At 38.4% G+C, this 15,822-nt stretch overlaps 1 protein-coding gene and 1 long non-coding RNA gene across 5 annotated transcripts in view; both read right to left on the reverse strand.

The window, feature by feature from the left end:
* hsd17b12a (hydroxysteroid (17-beta) dehydrogenase 12a) overlaps window positions 1-2,094 on the reverse strand; it is a 53,584-nt gene extending 51,490 nt beyond the window's left edge. The window contains exon 1 of the mRNA XM_057836322.1: window positions 1,729-2,094. Coding sequence (XP_057692305.1) covers window positions 1,729-1,906 — 178 coding nt within the window. The 5' untranslated portion in view covers window positions 1,907-2,094. The remainder of the gene's footprint in view (window positions 1-1,728) is intronic.
* Window positions 2,095-2,900: 806 nt separating this feature from the next.
* The window catches only part of LOC130916405 (uncharacterized), a 66,138-nt gene continuing 53,216 nt past the window's right edge, over window positions 2,901-15,822 (reverse strand). For all 4 annotated transcript variants that reach the window (XR_009063270.1, XR_009063272.1, XR_009063273.1 and 1 more), the window contains 2 exons: window positions 14,917-15,028; window positions 2,901-3,490 (listed from right to left, as the gene is read on the reverse strand). This is a non-coding gene — a long non-coding RNA (uncharacterized LOC130916405). The remainder of the gene's footprint in view (window positions 3,491-14,916; window positions 15,029-15,822) is intronic.

The following is a 15,822-nucleotide window of genomic DNA, read 5'->3' on the forward strand; positions in this document are numbered from 1 at the left end:
GTTAAGCAGGCCAAATCAATCCATACCAGTGACTATAGATAGTGCTGCAAATATTGTTAATTCAGTACGTAACACAGATGGACTCGGACGACAAAGAGGATGTTTTTCTCATGTGGTAAACGTACCTGCTAAGAGAGTAATAGCAATCGACAGTGTGCCAAGCCTCACTTTACAAACAGATTGTGATCAGCACTTTTATACAAAATTCCTTCAGATCAGTAAGAAGTAAGAACACAAATATTATGCACTATAATGCATGTTTATATGACGGCATTGTTATTTTTGCTTGTTAGCAATTTAAAAAAAAAAAAAAAAAAAAAAAAAACGTTATTTTTTTGTTTTAGAGCATTAAATGTATTGAATTGAATCGAAAATAGTGTCCCTCGTATCGAAAATCGTGTCGAACCGTGACTTAACTGTATCGTTGCATGCCTAATTGAAATCAGATGTCGTTTATTCAATACAATATCAACAGAGGGCAATATGATATATACCTCTGAAGGTGAACCAAATCTAGTCTTTTTCCACATTGCGAGATGATTTGAAACAGGATTGAAGCTCCTGAAGCCAAACATAATTGAAATCGATGTGCAACATTAATGTAAATAAGCAATCATTAGCCTAAATGTGACCAGAATGTTTCAGGTGACCACATAAATGTAATCTGAACAAATACAGAAAATTGATTCCGTAGAGCTGGATAAATTATGCAAACGGAGACCAAATTCTAAGGTAATCTCAAGTGTGTTGACGTAATTTTGATCCCTGATGACCCATAACTGCTGTTTCATCACTTTGATATCATTTGGCTTTCTGTATCTACTGATCCCGCTAACTTCTAAAACAAGTGCCTACAGATGGATGATGCATCACATGCAACTAAGGATTAGAAGTATGCAGTCATTAAATAAAACTAATTATAGGTGATGCATTCAGTTTGATTTCTCAAGATGGCAGAAGAGATGTGTATGATATCACTATTCCTTCATAGCCAACGGATGACTAAGCAGTGAGGAGTGCATGACTCATCGATGTACACCGGTATACGTGAGTGCGCAACATCAGTGACAAGAAATGGGAGGGGTGTAAAAATGCGCATTAGTCATCCCTAAAGGCACCATTCATCAATGTGCCTTCTTTTTTTTTTTTTTTTGCGTATTAGATTAGGATTTCGAACATAAAAGGGGGATGCAGAGGGGCGGAGGGGTGCTACTGACACATTTTGCAGTATTTTTGTCCATGCAGAAGTGGGTCAAACCCTGGCAGGGGCGATACCAGCGAGACCATCCACGAAAATTAACATCGAACACGAGCTAATTCGCAGCTAACGTTCAACTCATTCATCGATACGAAAAAAAAATTTTTTTGACAACATTCCAATGTATGTCACATAATCAAAAATGGGATCATGTGGATTGTTGGAGTTCATGGGGTTCAAAAGTGCGTTATAGTTCCGAAAAAAAAAAAGGAAAGAAAAAGTGGGACACCCAAAAATCAAATGTAGGTGAAAACCCACTCACACAATTGGACCTAATAGACGTCATCTTTCCAGGCAATCAGCTGCTTACCTGCGCCAGTTATGCAACCACTGCAACAACCTTGATTGTGCTCACCAAACATGATTTCCCCATAAATCTAACACGTCAAAAGTTAAGTTTGAGCACACCTGGCTTCACTTGACGGGGTGTGCGGTGGTGAAGTAAGGGAGGGTTAGATGGGGGAACTCACCTGCCCACTTGCCTAGCCGAGGGGAGATGAGCTGCCCGTTGCCCAGCACCCACACTATGAAGCCGGAGACGAGCCGGTAGATGATCCAGAGAAACAGCGAGGCCACCACGAAGGCGCCGACCCAAAAGAGAGGCGTCTCGGCCCCGCGGAGCGTGTCCTGCACCTCGGTCCATGTCATGGCGGCGGCGATAGAGCTGGTGCTGTTCGGTCCAAAAGTATGTGCGCGAGTTGCCGAGTGAGTGAGACCTCAATTGGAAGACTCTAATTTCCAAGGCAGAACGTGAGAGTGGCTTTATAAGGAGGTTGTAGCATCACGCTCCTTCACTTCCTCCCCCCCTTAAACACTTGCCGAGCCTGATTTGACCACGACCCGCCTACCTTCGCTTCTAATGGCTACACGCGCCGCCTCTCAAACACCCTCTCGCCTCCCATTGGCTATAATCGAGCGTCAATCATCTGGCTTCTGCTCCATAAAGGCGGCTTCTCCAAAGGAGGCTGGGGCGCCTCGCCATTGGCTGGCAGGCCGAACAGGTTTGTCGGTTTCAGAGTGCGTTACGAAATCCGCCGGTGTGCCCACATAGCTTTATGAATGAAAGGCGACTCTCATTGGTCGAAGGCGAGCACCTCGGCCCGCCCCGCCCTTGGCGTTGACCGTCGAGCTGGGAGCCCCGGTTCGCCGCATGGCACGTAGTTCGGTGACGTCATGACATTCCTACTCGGACGTGACTCATTCAATCGTCTATTTCAGGTATCTAATCGTCATAAGGAGCCCAGAACATACAGTACATACTGTCTATCTCTCTGGAAGTGTGGCCGTCCGTCCGTCCGTCTCTGTCTATAGGCTATACGTATGTCCTCCATCGATCGATCCATCCATCCCAACACAACAGTATACACAACAATAGCAAATAAAACTTTAACACAAAAAAATAAGAATAATGAAAAATAAAACCATGCAGAATAAATACACTACAATAAAGTTAAGAGGCAAAAGTCTCTCTTTCGGTTGCTGTCTTGTAAGACTACAACTCCCACTAACGCGTCTTACCATCTGCTGCCACTCTCGCGAGACCCCCTCCACATCCAATCATCATCATCATCATCCCGCATGACATGCAGTCGAGAAGGTTGATGTGCATCATGAGTAACACAGAAATAATACAGTACACGTTTACTTTTTCTTTTATTTTTACATTACATTATTGTACAAACACGCTGTTTGGATCATGCACGTGTTCACCGTTTATATAAATTTTTTTCTCCATTCCTAACGCACACAAGTAGACACAAGCACGCGCACAAACTAAACGTAAAATACAGGTGATATGAGCTTTGACGCCGTCATGTGAAGACTGCCACGTAGTCTGCGACAGTGCAAGACTACAAAAATGTGGATGCATGGGTGTCATGCACGCGCGTCGGTTCGCAATATGCGTCAAAAGTGCGAGCGTGCACGCGAATGAAACCACAGTTCGTGTGCGCACACACATGCTGATAGACACTGAATAAAGTTGCTCTGTCACAGGACAATATAACACGTGACCTCACCTTCATAACGGAAACTTTTGTATATAATGTACAAATACTGTATATGTAAAATGTTGAGAACACAGAAGTGTAACACACAGACACACAAACACGCTAGGGCAAAAAAAAAAAAAAGGGGGGGGGGGGGCTAGGGCAAAAAAAAAGGGGGGGGGGTTCCTTATTTTTGTTACAAAAAAATTAAGAGTTCCCCTTGACACGTGGTTCGTCTTGGCAGCTGGAAACAGGACAAAAAGTGGAATTGTAATCATGGAAACATGTAGGATATTTTTTACAGTAAACCCAATTAAAACCAACATTAGTTGTTTAAATATAACGTGTAGCCTCTCTTTTATCGCTATCCCTTGCTCTCTCTCAAACACACACACACTCCTTAGTCTCAAAAGCTTTTATAAAATGTATATGTTTCTGGCTCCCTCCTGCTAACACACACACACACACACACACACCAAATTCTAACCCCTAAACTGTTTAAGCATTATTATGTACACTAATGCACATATACATCCCAAAAAATGTACATAATAATGTGAAATATTGTATGTATCCGTAAAGCAACATAAAATTATACATTGCTCATCAGCTTCTCAACAGCACATTTTCTTTTAAAAGTGAACATAAAAATGACAACACAAAAATGAAAACTAATCATGAAGTGAGTAAGTTACTCTTTCAACCATAACTCACCATTTGTGCTTTTTAAAAATGTTGGCTTTTAAAGGGATTTAGAGATAGTAAGGCTTGTAGTTCTTAAAAGATACACATTATTATGAGTATCAACCCCTCTTGATGTTTTCGTTTTTATACAATTTAAAATTAGTTTAACTAGTAGGTCGCGATTGTTTTTGACGTCTCAGGGCGGTGACTTCGCATGGTTACGCTGCCGGGCTTCTAGAGTATGACTCGAGCGACATAAACATGTAATCTATTCAACCCTTTCAATTTGAACCCGAGAGGAACATTAATGACCATGACAGCACTGTCGACATTTCACAAAACGAGCAGCAAAAGCAAAATGAACAGGAAAGACGGGATGAGACAAGACGAGAGTAGGAAAAAAAAGTGTTCTGCCAAAATATGCCACACCAGCTAAATGTCCTACAAGAGGTGAATTTGACACCCAAAGTACTACCGTTCGCCTTCAGCTTGTTTTGTTTAGATGCATACAGAGAGAACATACTAAAGATGCCTTAAGAAAATACTTAAACATAGTAATATCAAATAAGGGTGGTTTAAATATGCTACTTGAGTAATGTGGTTAACAGATCAACAATCTGCTTTGAAACTACCACAAGAAAACACAATCCTTAAAAGTATGAGAGGGAAACACATGCAAAAAGTATTTTGAGGCAATGACAAGGTAATAAAAGACTCAATTAAAACACAAATAGTAAGTATTCATCGCTTTTAACCGATGTGCTGATGTGTTGGACGTTTCGCCTTATAGAAGGAATTGGAGTAACCCGGTGGTGTTTGTCTAGTGATCGTGACAATCTACGTCATCACCCCGAGCCTGCATTGCGCGTATAAAACATGCGCCCTCCGTAAGTCAAAACATGTACTAAATATTAAAGATTTTTAAATCAATGGCAATATTGTATGTGTTTCTAATAACATTTTTTAGTAAAAGTGAACAATTGTATCTCATTAGAGCCTATAAGTCTTTAAGTCCGAGGTTCCCTTTAAACAATGAGGAGGCGGCAAGATGGATGAGTGCATGGTCAGCATGTCCGCCTCAAAGTTCTGAGATCAAGTGTTCACTCCCGGGCTTCGGCCTTCCTGTGTGGCGTTTGCATGTTCTACCCATGCCTGCCTCAGTTTTGTCCGGGTATTCTGGTTTCCTCCCTCACTCCAAAAACATGCATGGCAGGATTAAACTGGGCTACAAAATTTTGGAAAATATCTGCTTTAGAGTTTACAAAAAAAAAAAAGGCTAAATTGTATTTGCTGTGCTGATATGGATTGGAAAATAAAAGATTTTAGTGTTGGTTGACTAAAGTTGTAGTTGTACAGTGTGTCAATGACTATTAAAGGCACTCAGTCAATCAAAAAAACAAACAATATTTAATGTTATCGTAAAGACCCCTTGTTGTAACAATATAATATCAGTTTTACAAGTTACTACATTTAAAATGAGATGGATATATCATTGTGTTCCACCCCTTATAAGATGAGTCTACATTAATGCATTTTGTCAAATTCCAAAACACCAGGATTTATGCAAACTTTTCACTTAAACTGCTTGGATATTAACATTTCGGCCAGATACCGTATTTCAAAACACGAAAGACAATTAACACTTTTGACCTAATTTTTCCTTTTTAGTGAATGAAATTTAGTGAAATCTTACTATTTTTATCCAGGAAGCATTTTGCTTCTAGACCATTGTTGCTGAATACTTCAAATTAGCCCTTGGAGAGAGTTTGTGCATGATTTTTGTTGTTGTTGTTGTTGTTCCCTGGTGCCCTGCAATTGCAACCAATTCAGGATATGTTTGCTGGGATACGCTCAAGCACCCCCGCAACCCTCGTGGAGAGACGGGGCACAGAACATGAGTGAATGAAGAAAAATGAGGTACTTGTGTTCTAATTTCAGCACCATCATAGTCGACAGCGACACACAAACATGCGCGCACACACAACCTCAAGTGAAAGCTTGTCTTCCTCCTCATCTTAATAATTATAATAATATTTCAACCCGACAACATCAAGATTGTAATATTATTTTGACAATATGACAAAAGTTTGCAAACTGATGACAATAACACAATACTGTATGAGAAATACCAAACACATGAACACACACACTTGCTCCTCCAATACCATAATAGCTATGTTTTTACACGGCATAACATTTGACTGTAACACAACATCGCAGCGCATTTTTACATCTGCAAATGTGCACATATACACACAAAACACACCTGCACACACATGCACACAAAAATAGAAAGAATAGCCGGCTATGCAAAACTGACATTATGATTAATAATGCCATGTTATGTTGTACCAATTTTTGTAAGACTTTGTCAAAAGTTGAATTGTTCATGAGGTTGTATTTTAGATTTTACCGTGCACTGGGGAGACTTTCGTTCCTTTTGTGTAAACTGTGCATCTTGTACCATGAGTTTCAAATAAACAATTGAATGGAATATGGTATTTTCTAACCTAAGTCAAATGTGTTGACATTTATATTTTAAATTATTAATAGCATATGATTAATCAATAGGTAGTTTTCAACATTTTAAATACAAAACGTACAATTCTCATGTGACTTTACCAATTAGTTTTAACGCAAATTAAATAATCTGATGTTTGTGTATGTGTGTGTTTGTTTCATTTGCAGAACTGATTTAAAAGGACCCTTACAATAATAAGAGTAATAATTCAATCTAAGCAACCTAAAATCGTATTGATTCACATTCCTATTATTTGTGTTTGCTGGCAAAAATGTGGTTAGATTGAAAATAAAAAGATTTTCTTTCTTTTTAATATATGTATGTGTTTCTATGTCTGTTTCAGTTAATTTATATACACATGTCGTGTATATAAATTCTCTGTATGAAACATTTATGTACTGTATATACTGCAAATAAACGTAACACTTTACTCTTTTGTGTGTGTTGCAGCGTGAAAATGATCATTTGCATACACTTCAACAAAAGTACTCACACGCAGGCGAGTGCTTTTATTATATATATGTCTTTGTGACAGGTTTATATAAATGATGCACTTGTACTGTCCACAGCTGCTCAAACAGCAATAACTAAAGATAATTAAATTATTATTATTTATTTTAAAAAAAGAAGTGAAAAGTAAATTTGAAGAAAAACTATTTGTGTCATGTCTAACACACATACACACACACACCCCAGACAACCCCCCAACTTACCCCCACACACTCAATTACCATGAGTTCTAAAACAAGAGATAATCCCAAAATTTTAACCATTTTAATGAAAGTCACGTGATTATTTTTAAGAACATTTGATTGATTAATATTGAGAATCACCACTAAAAATGACACAAAGTTGACTTAAATACTCCCAAAACACACAAATATTAGATTACCCCTTAATATTAACCATAAAAAGTTCTCGTGTATTTCTCTCAAGCAAAGGCGAGGTTTTGCAAAGCAGATCCACAGAACACAAGATATGACCTCTTACAACTGACCTATCTCTTTTCCCACAAAATGACAAAAGTTGAGCTATTTCACAATCACAGCCAACAAATTGTAACTATTTGTTATTGGGTGTTGAGAAATGACACACTTGCTGCTTCACCAAGTGTTGTAAAGATGGACAGAATTAAGAATATCAAACAGCAGCTGCTGTCAGGATTGTAATCAACATGAATTGCCATGTGATTGATCACAAACATGCAATTGTTTAGAGCTGCAACCTGTGAAGGCCTGGTGAACTTCACGTCCAAGAGGGAAAGGGTTGGAAAACAATGGTGGCCACAAAAAATATTTCTTGACACAACAAAAAATAAGTGTCAGACTGGTCCACGCAATTTCGTAGACTAATTATTTAAATTATGATATTGTCATGTCTTAATGTTTGATTTTCTTGAGCAATGAACAGCCATTTTGGCTGACTGCAATCTCATGCCTTTGGCAGCCTTATCTTGTGACTCAATAAAAGGGGGTTTGGGGCCTGTGAGCTCAAAGCCTCCCTTACCACGCCCGTGGTAAGAGCTCTCCAAAAGGACCATGCCTCTCTTGAGTATTTTTCTATATGTTAGATTAGACACGAATTGATGTTTAATCCTAACACAACACCACCAAAGAGACACATGAAGACAAGTGATCAGGGTGGAAGGTGGTTTCCGAGTGCCCGTTTCATTGCACAGCTCTACATATTAGTGCTGCAGCTATCGAATATTTTAGTAATCGAGTAATTGACTGAAAATTCTATCGAGTAATCGGATAAAACATATATTTTTTTTAGGTAAAGAGCAATTATAAATATACATGAGAAAACAAGAATTTCATATAATATTGAACCATTTTCAGTCATCAATGTCTATATTTTCGATGTACATTGTTGAAAACAGCCAACAATTGCATCTCAGATGTGACCAGAAGAAAAAAAAAAATTCACTGCTTCACTCAAAAAACTTACTGATCTTGTGAAAAAAAAAAAAAATCTTATTTCTTACCTAAAAATGTCATTACGCTTGATAACAAACAACACTTAAAAGTTAGGTGTTTTTCCCTCGTGTTTCAATTGAATTTCCATTTGTGTCAAGCTATTTTTAAGTTCTAGTTAAGTTTTAAGTTAGTCTAAACTGTAAGTCCTGATAGGATTTTGAGTTTTTGCAGTCTTCAAAATAAATGTATTGTAACATATCAGATTATAATATGGCGGGGATATTTGCATGCATATCTTAATGCACCGCTTGACGTGCGGGGGTGAGGTAGGCGCGGGAGAGCGGGAGACGTGCCTTCCTGTTGTTTTTGTTGTTCTGGCAGGTGCGTGTGCATCGTGTTGGTTGTTCTACAAGTTCCTAAAAAATAAATAATTGCAACCTAACGAAGCGGGTGACTCTTTGTCAACGTTACAGTATGATGCCTGCTGTATTGGAGCAGATTAGGGACCAGTGCCACTTGGTGTTTTATCCAGCAATGACTACAGAGCTAAAATTGACAGTTAGCATTATTAAGTTTTTATTTTACACCCTCATCACTCTACAGTGCTATGTTTTCACAGATTAAATAAAGCCTGTATATCGTTAGTGGTCATAATTAATAGAAACCTAGACCTCCGCGGGGCTAACGCTACGCGAGCGAGTGACAGTAACGTTAAGCTTGTATATTAGGGCCTAGAAGTGTACTGCTTTAAGATGGCGGCCATTTGCTAACGCCGCTGACTCTGTCATTTCACATCTAGTTCAACAAACATGTGATATCTATGAGACGCATCAGACCTTACCTGCTGCTGCTACCACCGTAGCTTCATGCGGGCTAGTTTTTAGCAACGTCGGCGTAGTTTGTAGCGGCTGTCAGCTGCAGTAAGGTTTTTTTTTTTTTTTTAATTGCTTCTTCCTTTACGCACGTGACATCAGCGCGTTGTCCCGCATTAAAAGTAGTCCAGTCAAAACGTGATGCTTACAGCTGGCAAAATTAAACGATTCCTCGAGGTGAATAAAATTACTCGGATTAGTTTTTAAACTCAAGTTACTCGAGTTGCTCGAGTATTCGTTTCAGCTCTACTCCATATGTAATCTAGCCCTTACATCTTCTCTTACTTCCTCATACCAAGCAAGTGTTAACCTTCAACTGAGCAAACCAGTTTCTCTTTCCATCAGGTAAAGAACAAGCCTTTAAAGGGAACCTCGGACTAAAGACTTGTAAGCTCTATAAAAAAACACAATTGTTCTCTTTCACTAAAATATGTTATTAAAACACATAAAATATTGCCATTGATATAAAAATCTATAATATTAATACATGTTTTGACCTACGGAGGGTGCCATGTTTTACGCAGGAGGAGGCTCGGGGTGATGACGGGGATCGTCACGGTCACTAGACAAACACTACCAAGTTACTCAAATTGCTTCTGTGCGGCGAAACGTCCAACATATCCACACATCGGTTAAAAGCGGCAAGTACTTACTATTTGTGTTTTTATTGAGTCTTTTATTACCTTTTCATTGCTTAAAAAATACATTTTGCATGTGTTCCCTCTCATACTTTTAAGCATTGTCTTTTCTTGTGGCAGCTTAAAAGCAGATTGTTGATCTGTTAACCACATTACTCAAGTAGCATATTTAAACCACCCTTATTTGATATTACTATGTTTAAGTATTTTCATAAGGCATCTTTAGTATGTTCTGTCTGTATGCATCTAAACAATACAAGCTGAAAGCGCACCATTGTACTTTGGGTGTCAAATATGCCTGGACATTCTGCACATTTTGGCAGAACACCGTTTTATTTTTTTTTCCTACTCTCGTCTAGTCTCATCCCGTCTCTCCTGTTCATTTTGCTTTTGCTGCTCGTTTTGTGAAATATAGAGAAGTGTTGTCATGCTCATTAATGTTCCTCTCGGGTTCAAACTGAAAGGGTTGAATCGATGACATGTTTATGTCGCTAGAGTCATATTCTGGAAGCCTGGCATCGTAACCATGTGACGTCAGCGCCCTGCGATGTCAACAACAATAGCGACCTACTAGTTACTACGAAAACATCAAGAGGGGTTTCAATATCAAACTATTTTAACTCATAATAATGTGTTTTTTAAGAACTACAAATCTTTCTATCTGTGGATTCTTTAAAGAGGCCATGGTGCAATGGACTCTGCAGTGTTCATGCTTTTTATGCTAAATCAGATTCAGATTAATTAATTTTTGTTGATTACGATTTTTTTTGTGTAGCCATTCATATTGCACAAACATTTGTGACTCGCAGTGTGAAGGGAATGCGTCCGTGAACTCACACGCATGCGCAATATAACACGTTGTCATGTTTCACATTGTTTTCGGAAGTAAAATATTGACCCTTCAGGATGTCTTTTGTCGAAACTTGGAGGATTTAATGCTTATGGGGCTAACATTTTTTTAACCTGATGGATTCAATCATCAAGAGGGAAGCATCCCACCCACTATCCAAAGCGCAGTCTTGCATCACCAATACCTCGTGTAATAAACCACTTCCCTTGGCACAGAATTGCTCTGGTTTGTCAATTTGGGCACTTTCACTTGAGGGGTGTACACACTATTGTCACTAGTCGTGGACATTAACAGCCATGTATTGAGTTATTTTCCCGGGACAGTAAATCCACACTTCTGTACAAGCGTTACACTGTCTTTCTTCTCATTGTGTAAAAATATTTTAATTTAAAAAGTGTTGTCCGATGACAAGATCTAAAGTGTTCACACAATTTTTGCACAGCAATACAGTGAACAACAATCAAAAGGATGTCTATTGTTTGCTCTTATATTTCTAGTCTCCAATTAAAATAAGATGGAGGTTTTGAGGGTATGTGGCACTTGAGCACCCAACCTCAGACTGTGAGACTGACAACATTTGACCAGTGCTGTCGATCTTATAAATATGTAAAGTGAAAATCAACACACTGGGTGTAAAATTTTTGGCACTGCTATCCTCAAGATATACAAATTGGTTAAAATAATCAAAAACAAAAGCTCTTGATTAAAAAAGATACAAATTCAACATTTTTTTGTTTTGTCTTCATTGTTCTTCCATTACAAACAACGTGTGTATGTAACGTGTGATGCAAAAAAAACTTCCCTGTTCTTCAATGAGTTAGTGAAAGACACTAGATTTACACATTCAGTCTAAGGTGAAAAGAAAATACACATATTGAAGATTTCATACTTTTACTAAATATTGTTAAATATCATTGCATGTATAAATTATTTTTTATGGGAAAAAAAGGTTTTATCTTTATAAATGCACAAATTTTTGTTTTGTGTTTTTAAAATAGATGTTAATAGATTATGTGTGGCCATTAAAAAAAAAAAAAAAAAAGTGCCTTGGTCTTATTTCTTCACCAAGATCTTTAATGATTAAATAGTGAAAGGAATTATAAGACACTACAATGTGTGTGTGTTTTCTAGTAACTCTTTTTACTGCATTATGTTCCTTGTCAAAGGAGTATAAAGTGTCAATTAATAAGTTGTCATTGAAGGAAAAAAATCATTGACGCTACAATAATGTTTTTAATTTTCAGGAAAGGGGGGAACTTAGCACACAGAATTCAAATTGTTAAAATATGGAAGTTGGCTGTAATGAATCACGTGTGTAGAAAACCTAGTTTAAATCCTATTTTTCTATCAATTGTAAAAACCCTGATTTACTAATAGTGACCAAATTGGCTAGGTATTGCAGTCAAATAGTCTTTTTTGCACTAAAGATATTTTTGATTTACTTATAAAACAATTCAATATACAGTGCCTGAGCTGAATAAGTCCACAATGCACCTCAAATAAAAGCCAGCACTGTTTTACACCTATCGTGGAACTCTCTTTTTGCTCACCTAAAGTCTATCACTAAGCTGGAAAAACTCCAGCCTGACCCTTTGTGCTTTCTTTATTTTATATTTTTGTTTGTTGTTTATTCTTATTATTTTTGTTGCTGTTTTTCCTACTTGAAGCACCTTGTGCAGCATTTGGCTGTTTTAAGGTAGCCTGGAACTCCAGACTCACCGCTGTTCCAGCTTTTGAGTCTGGCCACCATTAAGCGGATAAAATTTCCAGGGCGGAGCAAGCCACAGCAAACAGACAGCGGAGTGGACCAATCAGCGACGGGCGGATGTGACGTTAGAAATGCGACAAGGGACTTGCGCGCGGAAGTAAACATACGAGGAGAGCGGAGTTTATTCAACATGGCTAGCGCGTGACAGACTGTTGTCAATGACTTGTGTTTTTGGTCATTTAAAACTGATTTTACCGTGGATTGGAACATATTCTCGGCTCTCCTGTTCGCCATCTGTGTTGTTGTGGAAACCACTTCCGACGCTTAAGAGGGACGTTGCTTGTTAAGAACACGTCACGCAAATAAACGAATCTGATTTGACTATTGATTTTGTACTTGGTCGAGAGGCCGTTAAGTGGCTGGGTCCCAGACTATTCTCTCAGTGTTTGAAAAATACAGGGAGAACAGTCTGGCCGTGCCAGGCAAGTTTTAAGGTGCTCTATAAATGTGTCTTGATGGACGGATGGATAGATTGATTGATTGTTCCTAATGATCCATCAATTTTCAACACTGCTTATCCTTGTCAGGGCCACAGGTGCTGGAGCCTATCCTAGGTGACCTCGGGTGAAAGGAGGACTTTTGTCTAAACTGGTCACTATTGCCAGTCAGTTGTAGGGCACACAGAGACAGAAAACCAGTCACACCTGTAATCACTCTGCCACTGAGTGGGAATTGATCCTATGGTGTCTGTGACAAAGTCAGGCGAATGCACCACGACACTATCAGTGACTCAAACCTAATCACGTAAATAGTTTTTTATAGGGGTGTCCTGATCGCATATTTTTGCACCTGAGTCCCAGTCACCTGATTCTGAGAATCTGCCGATACAGAGTCCCGATCCGATAATGGAAAAAAGGGAGTTTTATGTTTTTATTTGAACACGAGTTCCAAACATGTTACAGTACTGTACTTTTTATAGTACTTCCTCTTAGGCTTTTTAGAGTGCTGCGGAGTATAAAACGTATATTTTTTTTGTATCTTTTGGCAATGCCATTGTATTTCTGGATTATTTTGTTACTTTTAGCCCTTAAAAAGTAAATTATATTTATGTATATTAGGCCTGAATGAAAAAATTAACATTGCCATTTATAATGCCCAGGCTCCATGCTTACTTTTTGCATTGGTTGCACTAGTGCAACTTTTTTCTTAAGGTGCAACAGCACAAAAGCGCACCCACATTTTCATTGCATCACCTTTAACACCATACTTTTAGTCACTCTCCATTACATTCATTCAACTCATATGAGTAAGGGGCAGTTTACATGGTGACTCTGTGACACGAAGACGAAATGACTGTGTTGCAGAGTGCCTTGCGTGCATATACTTTCGGCGAAGACAGAAGGCGAAGACGAAAAATTCTGAATCCTGCCTCCAAAGTGGAAGAATCCGATTGCGGGGGATTGAGGGGGGCTTGGTCCGCATGGCATATCAAAGGCTCCCGCGGCACGACATCGCGCCGATAACGTCAGCACTCGTATACGTCACAATGGCCATGCGCAGCGGTGCTACTAAACATTTATAACAGCAAATATAGCGGAATCTCGGCTTTACTGTTTTACTAATATTTTTAAATTAAATAGGTTGAATGTTTCAATTTTTGTGCCTTTTTGGAAAAAAAGGAAAATGCCATCACTTCGAGTGGGTGGGCATATTTTTTTCCGGGCTGAGGAACTTTGGTGGGGTCAAAGTGCATCATTCGCTGTCGCCTTGTAAATCTGCACTGCCCCCTAGGGCCTGGCATGAATACTACATTGTTTTCATGCGGAATTGCGACATTGTTCGAATGGAGACGGGCCCATATAAATGCAAACATGAAATTTTTCGTCTTCTCAGAGAGTCACCAGGTAAACGGCCCCAAAGACCACTCAAATTCACTCACGCTTTGACGCTCACTCTGCCAAGAACAGTCACTAGACAACAAATATTGGCTAAACGATGATTAACATATTTGTGCCTTTGATCATAGAGCTACAGGGCGTTCACTCACCAGATCAAAGCTAAAAACCTCTCAATCATCGTTAACTTTAAATAGCAAACTCCAGTGCACTGCTGACCCAGAAAAGCAGCAGGAGGGAGAGGGAGAGACTGTACAAGAATGAAGCAGAAAAAAAACCAAATCCTTTTAATTAAAAACCCAGTCCTTTTCACCCAATTCAGATTCTCTGAAAAATGGCGCGATTGGCCCGATTTCCGATCACATGATCTGGACATCGCCAGTTTTTTAAGCATCTTTTATTGTGTCTTTTGTCGGATTGGATTTTAAAAATGAACCTTTTTTAATAACTCGCTTGTATATCTTTATTGTTTTAATGAAAAGTATGGATAGAATATTTTTTTGTACTCATAATTCATAATGCAAATATACGGTAATGTATTTGAGCATGAAACAAACTTGAGATGGAGTGAAGTTTACCTTACCATGCTGAGAACAAAGGGAAGCTGGAGAGCATGTGGTCCAGGGGATTGACGTCACTCTTTGAGGTATCTACCCGTCACCCCTCCTCTACTTCACCCGACACGTTCTTCCTTCCTATAGGAATCAACATAAGCCAAAATAGTTTTCTATTTAGAATAAATTAGGTTCAAGCAAAACATGTAAAACACAACAAGTAAGATTTCTTCATTTTTGAAATGTAAACAAATTTTGACTTTGTGTGTGTGGATGTGTGTGTATTTACATATGCCATTTCATACACAAATGCAATCCAATGGGCATGACACCAACAAAAGACCAACACTGGGAAAAAAAATTATTATTCAGAAAAATATTGTAAACATTCATATGTACAAAAGGGATTTGTAAGATGTATAGAGTACAGTCATAGAAAAAAAGACTACCTTGTTTTCTATAGTTCCTTGTTCAATTTAACGCTTAAATGACTAACCGACAGAAAAAAATAACGAAATGGCAAAAAGCACTGTTGTTGGCAGGAGCCTACAATGCTGTCGATAGTGATGTAAGAAATTAATGGTAAATAATTTCAATTATTATCAAGAAAAAGGTGGAAGAGAAGTGGCCTACGGCCCAAAGACTCTTATGAGCAATTTGTGTTCTTATAATTTGACAAATCTACTTTTGTTGAACCAAGCATTTCAACTGACAATGAACAAGACGAAACAATACAACTAAGGTTTCTTTTCTGACTGTATATTATGAATTTAAATGTTTTTGTGCTTTTTTTATACATTTCTTATGAATTTCTTACTTTTTCATTTGTGTGACGATACATATGTATTTTACATGTCCAAACAAGAATACAGATGTAAGATAAAACTGACATGGTAATAAATATGTTTAAAATCACTAGAGCAAGGGCGTAGGTT

Source organism: Corythoichthys intestinalis, chromosome 5 (genome assembly GCF_030265065.1).
Source record: "Corythoichthys intestinalis isolate RoL2023-P3 chromosome 5, ASM3026506v1, whole genome shotgun sequence".
NCBI classification, from domain to species: Eukaryota; Metazoa; Chordata; class Actinopteri; order Syngnathiformes; family Syngnathidae; genus Corythoichthys; species Corythoichthys intestinalis.